At 32.5% G+C, this 10,921-nt stretch overlaps 1 protein-coding gene across 1 annotated transcript; it reads left to right on the top strand.

Annotated features, from left to right (window-relative positions):
- The first annotated feature begins 1 nt into the window (after position 1).
- LOC120207356 (E3 ubiquitin-protein ligase ATL4-like) lies at positions 2–548 on the top strand. Its single transcript, XM_039206832.1, has one exon. It carries the CDS (start codon positions 2–4, stop codon positions 299–301), a length of 300 nt encoding a protein of 99 aa, XP_039062763.1. The 3' UTR covers positions 302–548.
- The last annotated feature ends 10,373 nt before the right edge of the window (positions 549–10,921 follow it).

The following is a 10,921-nucleotide window of genomic DNA, read 5'->3' as shown; positions in this document are numbered from 1 at the left end:
GATGCCTTGGGTTTCCGACACGTGTGCGGTCTGCTTGAGTCAGCTGAAGGAAGGTGACGAGATCAGAGAATTGAGGAACTGTTGCCACGTGTTCCATAGAGATTGCATTGACAGATGGGTTGACTATGATGAAGATCAAGACCGCGATCATGATCAAGAAGACAATGACAATCACAACACTTGCCCCCTTTGCAGGGCCCCTTTACTCACTTCTTCACAGTGCTTGGTGTGGCCTAAGACTGAACCCAGCTGGGCCGTCGAGCGACTTCTTTACCTATTTGGGGACGATCTTCTCCCTTGATCCACGTCATTTACCTATTCTCTACAGCTTCTTCTTCTTCTTTTTACATATTGTTTGCTCAATCAATCATTGAGATAGAGCTTGGAGCAATGGTTATTGTATATTGTAGTTGTCAGTTGATAGTTTCAGCGTAGCGAAAAGGGCCAATTTTGTTCTTTGGAGTGGTCAAGTGGTCTAAACTCTAGAAGCTTGACCCTTTTAATAATGGAATGTATATATAAATGAATACGTCTTAATTTTAATTTTTGTAGCAAAAATACCATGTGAAATTATAGAATTGTATGGTTGTGTGTATACCTATATTTTATTGTTTAAAGGAGCTTTCCACTTTCTAGCGAGTGGAAGAACTGGTGAATAACTTTAGTCAATGAAGCTTTTGATTGCCCATATTTTTAGTCTTCAGCCTAATGGTCGTGGGATCTAATCTCACGGTGAGTAATTCATAATTCGAAGGTCTTCCACGAAAGTTGCTCTCAACCTGATGTTGAGGGCAACCTACTATCATACACCCCTCTTATCTCATTACATATGAGAAGAAGGGTCACCTAATTTTATACATTTAATGTCCTGATTATTACTTTTGTTATGTTTTAATCATTTAATTATTATTTTTCAAAATATATATAAAACTCTCTTATTTTCATTTTGATGATCGTTAAAAATTTAAACAATTGTTGATGTAATATTTTAAAAAATAATAATGACATGACATTAATTAAATAAAATCAAAATATAATTTTAGATATAATTTTAAAATAAAAAATAATTCAAATACTAAAATAAAATAAAAGTGATAGTTAAAATATTAAACGTGTTTACTTAATTTTTTTTATTTGGTTATCTTAGGATCGCACATAATTCGCTTTATTTAAAGTTTTTTTCCCCGTGCAGGTTGCTTTTTCATACTTTAAAAATAAGTTTAATAATGAAATATGTATTGTGAAAATGGAAAAAGAAAAGTAGGAAAAAAAAATGAGCGGTTGATACATAATCAAGAATCTTCATTTGTATGGCATGAAAAAAAAAAACCAGCTTCACTCTTCCTTCACTTACACTTATTTTTGTTTTTATTTTATATTCTTTCCAGAAAAATAAGTGTAAGAAGAAAATATGTGGCTAAATTGAAGAGTCAACCGAATAGAATGTAGATACGTTTGCATCTTTTCGGGCCGTTCAATTGGTGGGTGGGTATTCGAAGCTGATTTTTCATCCAATAGAATAGGTTTGGGTTCCATCACATAGGAATAGGATCATTAAGTAGCATATTAGAAACCTGATGCAGTCCAATAATTGTGGGGGATTCAATCTTCCTTTGGGCTATACTCCTCATTTCAATCTTATTTTCAAAAGGCCATTTTATGGATCATTTACTCCATGAAGTTCAAACCGAGTATGGTGTCATCTCTGTTTTACTAAAAGGGCAATGTTTAACTTTGCGAAATCATGAGATTCGATGCCACCGTCCCTTTTAGCCCGCATTGCAAACATCTAAACGAATTGAAGGATGATTTTATAAACATTTTTCGTCCGGCTTTTTAATAATAATAATAATATTATTATTATTATTATTTTCTTTTTTTCTTTTTTTACAGGCTCAATATTAGAACAAAACCGTAAAACTTAGCTAACACTAACCCTAATCACATGAAGTAGGGCAACCGTACCAAAGTCGCGTGGGTTAATAGAATTCCAGGTCTATCAAACTTTGTATTCCTTGCAATCCATTCCATAGCATATGGGTTAATTCTATTTTCTATCCTTTTAATTTTGCCATGCTTCATTTTAGTAACTAAAAGTTTGGATTTAATCATGATTCAGTTCCTGATTTGGTGTTGATTTTCACCTTGAGCTATGTGGTTTAATTCTATGTTTATTTTGACCCCAAACTTTAGCTTAAGTATTAACTTTTCCTTATTTTGATTTGAGACTGATAATTTTTAAATCGTGCATTTTAGTCCTTGATTAATTATCAATTTAAAGTAAATATTATGCAATTAGTTTGTTTTGGTTGCCATTAATTGTGCATGAATATATGTTTGTTTTTCAAGCATGTTTTATTAATTACAAATATAAATATGTTAGCTTATATTTGTATATATGGCATTTGTGTATGTATTCCTTTTTTTTAAGTGTATGTATTCCTTTTCTTCAGTGTATCTTTTATTAATATTCAATATTTCCCATGTGTATTAAATGTCTCCCATGCTCTTAATTATAATTAGATTTTTTTATTTGGCTATCCATGCGTATTAAATACATTTTTTATGCCTAAAATTTGGGATAAATGTATATATATATATATATATATATATATATATATATATATTAAAGTAGCATTTATTTATTTATTATGCATTCTATTTTAAATATAAGGGTTTGTTTAATATTTTAATTATTGATGTTCGACTAATTATAGAAGACCTCCAAAAATCTGGAGTGCCCTTCCGAGGATTATTTGAATAACATTGATATTTTATTCAATATTTATTTATATTCTATGACTTTTTAAAAGTACATAAGATATGTTTCATTTTAAATAAATGCATTTTTATTTTTTCATATAGTAAAATTAAGTCATTTTTATCAAGTCAAATATTTAAAAAAATAAATTCACACATTTTAAAATTGACCTAAATAAAAGATCATAATTTAAATTTTGAATTCAAATTTGTAAAATTTCACTACTTAGAAAACGTATAATCGAGAGGTACAAATTTTTGGCGTTGTGGGGTGCTAATCATTCCCCATGCATAATCGACTCCCAAATCCTTAAAAAATGAATTTTTGGTGACACGCAGACCAAATTTTGTCTTTAAAATTATTTTCCTTTAAATTTTTTAAAAGACATTTTTAGGTATTCAACATACCTAACCCAAAGGTCGATGGCGACTCCAAATTTCAAATTAAATAAAAATCTAAAATTTTTAAATTAAATTATTTATTTAAAAATTGTTATGATGGCTTAGCGACTCTATTTGGGATTGGTTACAGAGTTAAGATGTATTTGATTATAAGTTGTTCGAGTGTTGCCTTTACTTGAGCTACAATCATTTTAATTTCAATTTTCATAAACATGCATCATTTTTACTCTTGTAAATAGTTGTACTGATGTTTGATTTCACTGATTTCAGATTTGTTAAGGTTTTCAAAAATGAGTCTTTTATTTTATTTTATTTTATTTTTGTCAAAAGGTTGGTGAGTTCCTCTTGACACATGTCATGTGCATTTGCATGTCATAAGCTCAATGCCCAAGCTCTGTCCCACTAAGTGGGAGTGAGCTAGTTCCTTCGTGAATATCCTTTCGTACAAGCTAGTGAATCACTATTGGAGGACATGTCTTTATGATCTTCGTGAGCAGCCCTCCGTGTATGTAACACCCTAGACCAATACGACATATAGTCGACCGATTTAAGGTGCTACACAAAACCACCGAACGGGCTGACCAACTTTTTCTTACTTTCTTTAAATATAAAAAAATTGTAAAATAAACTGAAGAATAAATAAAATCTTTACACTGAGGAGCTATAAATTAAAATATTTACTCTTTACAAAAATATTACAGACCAACATGACTGAATCTACGACTCAATTGGGCAATAATGTTTACAAATATACATGCCCTTTCAAAAATGTTGAGACGTACATTTGATCTGCACTGGACTAGTCTGGACCTTAGTTTATCTACTGCTTCCCAATTGCTTATCTACTAACTTGCCCACGGAAACATCCGAAGGCTGAGCTAACTAGCTTAGCGACATACTAAAAGCTTAAACATACTAAATGCATATCACTAAAAGGCTAGATATCAAGTTTACGGATCTGATTTGCTTAGTGAATATCCTTACGATACTCACTCTCTACGCTACTGTAGACATCATGGTGCGATTGAGGGATTACTGCATCTCGGAGCTCACGCACCCCTCTAGTCTACATCAGATACTATACCCCTAACTAACCCACCCCTTGCGAGTGTCAGGCCTCGACCATAATTAGTTAGTTTTAAGGGCCTTGCGTCCCTACCTAAGGATATATCTAGATTGCATCTATACTTTCGACTCCACTAGCTTTTCTAAAGGAACTCGGGTGTCTGAATCGTTTCCCAAGCATCAAACAAGGCTACTCTTATTTTTCCGTAATTATTTGGTTTCTACGTTTGAATTAACATTAATATTGTTCCACTTGTAGTCTTATTTGATGATATAATGAAGTGTTGGGGTACCTCGTGTCTAAATCCCTAAAAAAATAAGCTTTTTGCCCAAAACATACTGAAAGTATCGATACTAACCCAAGAGTATCGATACTCTTGCAAAATTTTCAATACTTTATATAAGTGCCGATACTTTTAAACATTTTGTTATGCAAAGTTTTAATACTTTCTGGGAGTTTCGATACTCCTACCCAGAAAACTCATTTTTACCCTAAAATGAAGAGCAAGTATCGATATTATCCATGTAATATCGATACTTTACCTACATAAACCATAAAACAAGCACGAAAACATCTATTTTTCATACCCAAAGACCCTAGTGAGGTCCCCAAATGTTCTTAAAGTCTTATTTGATATTAAGGGAGTATAAATAAGGATTAGAAACATGCTGAAAACATTAAACATAAAATCTACCATAGAAAGCTACTAAACATACTTTATCTCAAATTTTAGCTAAAACTCATTTCTAATGATTCTACAACTGGTATGGAAAATCTAATAGTGTGTTACCTGGATTCTTTGGATGCTATAACACTTTTTGAATCAACTAGGGATCAACTCTTCCTTTTTCTCTTGGCTTGAACTATCTCTTTAACATCTTTAACATCTTTAACTAATTAAGGTATAAAAATGGATTACTTACTTAACTAGGTGTTTTATAAAGCTTAGATACACTCCTACAACTCAAACACTCTCCTAAAATGACTTAAAACACTTGATTTCTAAAAACCCATAAAACTCATTTTTGAAAAACTTAACCAAAACTAGAAATTAATGGCTCTAATTGATGCTAAGGGAATGGAGAATAAGAAAATTACCTTGGTTTTTTCAATCTAGCTTGAAATCTCACCTTGGTTTTCTAATGAGAAGGAAACAGGAAAAGAAAATGGAAGAGAAAATGAAAGAGGAATTTTTGCATGGAGTCTTCTGAAGAAAGAGAACGTTTATAACCTTAAAATAGGCTAGGGCTAAATTGTTATCTAGATCCCTCTTCTTTATTATTTAATTTAAAACTATCACTAAACTTAACTCTAGGGCCTACATTAGGCCCAATACCCTTTATAATTGGTCTAAAATGGCTCTATTTAATATAATGGGTTCTAATATATAGTTTATGGTTGACCGAAACTACGGACCTAGAAATCGGGGCATTACAGTGTAGACATAAGGAATGTTCTTCCTCGAATTGAACTCGATCATATTAAGATTATAATGGATGAGGATTAATGGTTTGGTAACCAGAGGAACTAACTTCAAGGACAATTCGAGTACGCTTTCCTCTAGAGCCAAAACCATGCATGTTGTGAACCATAGAATGGTCACCCTAGATAGAGCCATACTGAACCTCTGTCTGTTAGTAGGTTCCGAAATAGGTATACACAAAGGAGGAACGGCTCTAAAACTTCACCCTTTACTTTAAATTCATATAATAAATTTATTTCTGAATGAAAGCATGTGAACTAGATATCATACTATTAGGACTAATTTCCTGAAATAAATCATGTTGGATAGAAAGCATGTACAGGTAGGATTGTTATTTTAATAAAAACATGTTTAGGTAGATACCATGATATGATAGGTGTTACATTCATCTTCGAATATCATTTTTATTTTTATCAAATATTTTACCTGTATTGACCCATTTATCTCATTTTTTTATTTTTCACTTTTTTGTGTTGCATCATCATAGCATAACATGATGGTGTAGATTCGCGTTGACTCTCTAATTGGAAAATTTTCATAAATAGAGAAAAAATTTATTAATTAAGTAGTCACATAAATTAAGTAGTCATATACATAGATATTAATTGTTGGATAATAGAAGCATGGAAAGAATGATGATGAATCTCACTTAAAGAATCAAGCATTCAGACTTATAGGTAGAACGATATCCAAAGATTTGAAATGTGTTCACTTGATCCAAGCAAATATGTAGTTACAAAATTTATCTACAATCATCCCACCTTCCGTTATCAAGGCACGAAGTATAACTCTGACATTGCAGGGACATAAAGAGCATAGTTGAATGGAGCCTTTACATAAGCCAAATAAGTCATAGAACACTTGAGGGGCATAATTTTTTAGAACAAAGCTCTGAGAAAAAAATCGAATTACTTTAGATCAAGCGTACAAGTAAAAACATTTATGTGAAAATGAATTATCTTGTAAAAATGAAGACCTTTGTCTCTAATGAAACTTGTTCTATAATATTCATATTTGGGATCAATACCTTTTTTGCATTGTATTCGTGTTTGCATCTCTGCATCTTACATTCTGCATTGTATTTATTTAAGTATTTTCACATGAATCATTCATGAAAACGTAGGTTTTATTTGTGGAGGATTCCATTGCAGTGGTCTTAATCACGCGACGGAATACTAAAGATGGAAGCAAAGTTTGAGCAATTGAAGAAAGAATTGCAAGACTTTGTAGAAAATGCAAACAAACTTGGAACCAAATTAGAGCAATCACAAAATACCACTATGGATTCCGTTTAGCAAAACCATGCCAACATGGTTGACCAGATTATTGAGAAATTGGCTAGGCCCAACAAGACCTTTGAGGGTGTAGTGCCATATTTTTCTCCACAACTGATCATTACACCTGGGAGGCTTCAATGCCACCAAGCAAAATTATCTTCCCATAAGACTCAAGCAACTATGAAAAATCCTCAGTGTAGCCCCACCAATCATAACATGTTTGATTCTGATCAAATGAAGAAAGAAATGACTAAGATCTCTGAGAATTTGAAGGATTGATGCCAAGACTACTTCAAAGGAATAAAAGAACAGAGCACCCAAGATGAAGTGGACGCATGTGAGCTAGCCTTGGTTCCCAACATGGTTCTCCCGTCCAAATTTAAAATGCCTAATTTTGGAAAGTAAAATGGAACCAGTTGTCCTACCTCCCATCTCACGATGTTTATTCAGATAATGACTGGATACACCATCAATGATCAAATGTTAATCCATTAATTTCAAGACAGCCTGATTGGACCCGCTTCTAAGTGGTATAATCAGTTAAGCAACATTCAAATTCGTTAATGGAAGGGTTTAGCTCATGTCTGGGTCAATATAAGCACATGACTGAAATAGCCCCTAATCAAATAATATTGCAAAACATGAAGATAAGGCATAAAGAGAGCTTCCGACAATATGCAAAACGATGAAGGGACGTTGCTTCTCAAGTACATCCACCAATGATATAAAAGAAGTTCATCACCATGTTCGTCGACACAATAAAATCTCCATATATCAATCATATGCTAGGAGTTGCCACCAAGAAGTTCTCTGACATTGTCACGTGTAGAGAAATGATTGAAATAACTATCAAGAATGGTAAGATATGGGGCACCAGCGATGCTGACACTAAGAGAGGAGATAAGATCAATTTGATAGGATGCTATTCAACTGAGCATGGGGCCAAGCCTTTTAAAGTGAATCAGAGATAAGCTATCGATTCAATTCTAATGATGTATGAGGAATTACTTCCAATGCTAGTTGAGAGAAACTTTGTGACTCTAGTCCCATCTGAGACAAAAGAGCCATTGTTTCCTTAAGGCTATGAAGTCAACGCAATGTGTAGCTACCACTTAAGAACCAGAGAGCACACCACTAAGAACTGTGGGGCACTGAAGCGTAAGGTCCAAAATCTGGTTGATTCAGAGACATGGACATTCAATGAGTAATGGGGCATTCTAACCAAGAAGAAGTCATCTGCATATACCATGAAGCTTTTTGCACTTGCATGAAAAAGAAATTTCATCATGTTTCAATTTTTTTTTTCTATGTTTACAAGTTTGTAAGTCACTGGACTTTTTGAACATATTAAATAAAATGCTACATTCTAAGGTTATGAACAATGGAACAAATTTTAATCTTGCATTTCTTTGAGCATTAAATGAATTACAGATTGTTTTAATTCTTCAAGAGTTATGAATCTTTGACATTGGCAAGATTATACCTTTCTTACCCGTCTTAAGCCAAAAAAATAGTCACTCGATTCTTTTCCTTAAATAATTCATAGTCACTACCAAAACCAAATTTTGATACTACCTCTCTTTTAGGCACCCAAATTCATACCTTTACCTTTCTTTGAGATAATAAAGTCACACCCTCATCTACTCAGACAAAAAACCCACATTTTTACTATAATAAAACCTAAAGGCATTGAGTACAAGATGTTCACTTGCACGAGAATTGTCCTGCATAGGAAACAAGTTGGAGCATCCCCGAATTAGTTTTCTGAAGAAAAGCCTAAACAATTAGGGCATGCTAGAAGCAAGAAGAAGAAGAATAAAGAGAATTTATTTAAAATAATTCTTTCATGCATGCATTAATTACATTGTTTTCATACAAATAAATGTTAATCCTGAAAATCTATCCCCTAGGTATAAGGACTTCCATGTATGAGATGATGAATGACCTTCTTTCAACATCCTTTTACAAAAAGAGAAAATATATCCCTTGTTATCCCCATTTGAGCTCGAATTATTTTCATCTGATTCAAACCTAACAAGGATCACCTTCCACATTGGGGGAAAAGGAAGGACATCTTCTTGCATGAGTGAAGATCATCAATCCAAGTTTTATTACATAAACAAGTCATTGTGAAATAAAGTGAGAAGTAATAAGGTACCACAAGGTAGACCATATGCAATGTGTTCGAAGATTAAATCCATTTGAGAACAACAAAACAAGTACCAAATGTAAGAAATAAAATGGAAAAGAAGGTGCTCAAATCAATTGAAGTCCTAAACTCATCAAATAAAAATGACAAGGATCACATACAAAAAGTTTATCAAATCCAATTATTCATCGAAGCTTGAAACACAAGGTTATTCACGTACCACTATTTCAAAGATCCAGATTCACAAGAGGATCATGAAATACCAATCGTATAGAAAAATAGAGATGAACTCTAGGGAAAAAACCTAAAAAATGGGCAGTCTAGAGGAATCCATACACAAATGAAATAAAAGGAATATTGCAAGCATATCGAGCCAGGCGAGAGTGAAGGCATCATAACGAATTGATCATTGGTTTCATCACGCTTAAACACTTGTTTGGGCCCATTTATCCATTTCTTTCATAACTATGAGCTATAGACTACATTACGTGCCTAAAAGTCCCTTATAATCATACATGGATTTCTAAGCAGAAGAGACGATCTCTAGATTTTATTCCGCCTCTCATGATTAATCTTTTATTTCCAGAAAAGGTTTTCTAAAAACTTTAATGCATGATAAGAAAAAAAACAAAGGAGGGTTCAAGATGTAAGATTTCAAATAACGTCTTGAAACCAAATGAGGATTTGAGTTGAAAACCTAAAAAGGTGGCTCAAATATGCAAATTGTGTAACTGTTGCATAGAAGGCGGTCTTGAATCTCTTGGTAAGACATCGCACAACCCAAAAATGCTCACAATAGTCGAGAATCGGTGAACATTTCCATAAGAAAAAGCACAATAGCTACTCCATCATATCAACGAACACCAGTGAATTGAAAATGCTAGATCTTGACTAAAGAAGCTAACCTAAAATACCATTACCTTCCCCAACTCAACCTATGTAACACCCTTAACCCTTATATGTATTTAAATATGAGTTAAAGATATCACATTGACCTTTGAAATATTTCATACTTGAAAACCCGTAAAATTTTGTTTCATTTTAAAAATTCAATTTATCAATTAAAACCAATTTAATTCATCACATAAACATAAAATAATATTTTCTAGACTGACTTAAATTCAATTTTATGTAGCAACTAGGCAGTTTGATATTGTTTCATAACATATTTAAAACTGCCTAATTTAAAACTTAATCAATTTTACCATTTAAACATAATGTTATAAAATACTATTCATTTATACTACTACTTATATCTACTACTAACTATATTTAGCTAGCCTATCAGAGCTACCAGGACATTTATAATATACATGCCACTAATAAACCAAATTAACATCAAGGATGCCTTACTGATATGGTAGTCGGTATGATATTCCAGAAGATGCTTGTGATGCTCCTCACTTCACGTCATTATCCTTTTCTTTACCTATGCGAAAATCATCACATGCTAAGTAAAACTTAGTGAGGAAATAACATAGTTAAGGTGAGATAAAACATAAAATATCATAATTACTTAAAAAACAATAAATGTAATTCAAATAAAACCATTGAACTTTCAAACCGATTTATTAAAGCCATTTTTCTCCCTAGAAACCTGAAAAATCATCATCTCATGATTTTATCAAAACCATGATAATCAATATCAGATATAATAATTATTACATATTCTTTTTCCATTCAAAACATATTTCAGAACTTACTTATTTCATTCTTCTTTTGAACATCTTTCAGAACTTTCTCATTTATTTTCATAGACCAATGTTTATGAAAGAGAATGCAAG

Source organism: Hibiscus syriacus, unplaced genomic scaffold, assembly GCF_006381635.1.
Source record: "Hibiscus syriacus cultivar Baekdansim isolate YM2019G1 unplaced genomic scaffold, ASM638163v2 tig00014608_pilon, whole genome shotgun sequence".
Classification (NCBI taxonomy): domain Eukaryota; kingdom Viridiplantae; phylum Streptophyta; class Magnoliopsida; order Malvales; family Malvaceae; genus Hibiscus; species Hibiscus syriacus.
The sequence above is the reverse complement of the archived record's forward strand: the minus strand, read 5'-3'. Positions and strand labels throughout refer to the sequence as shown.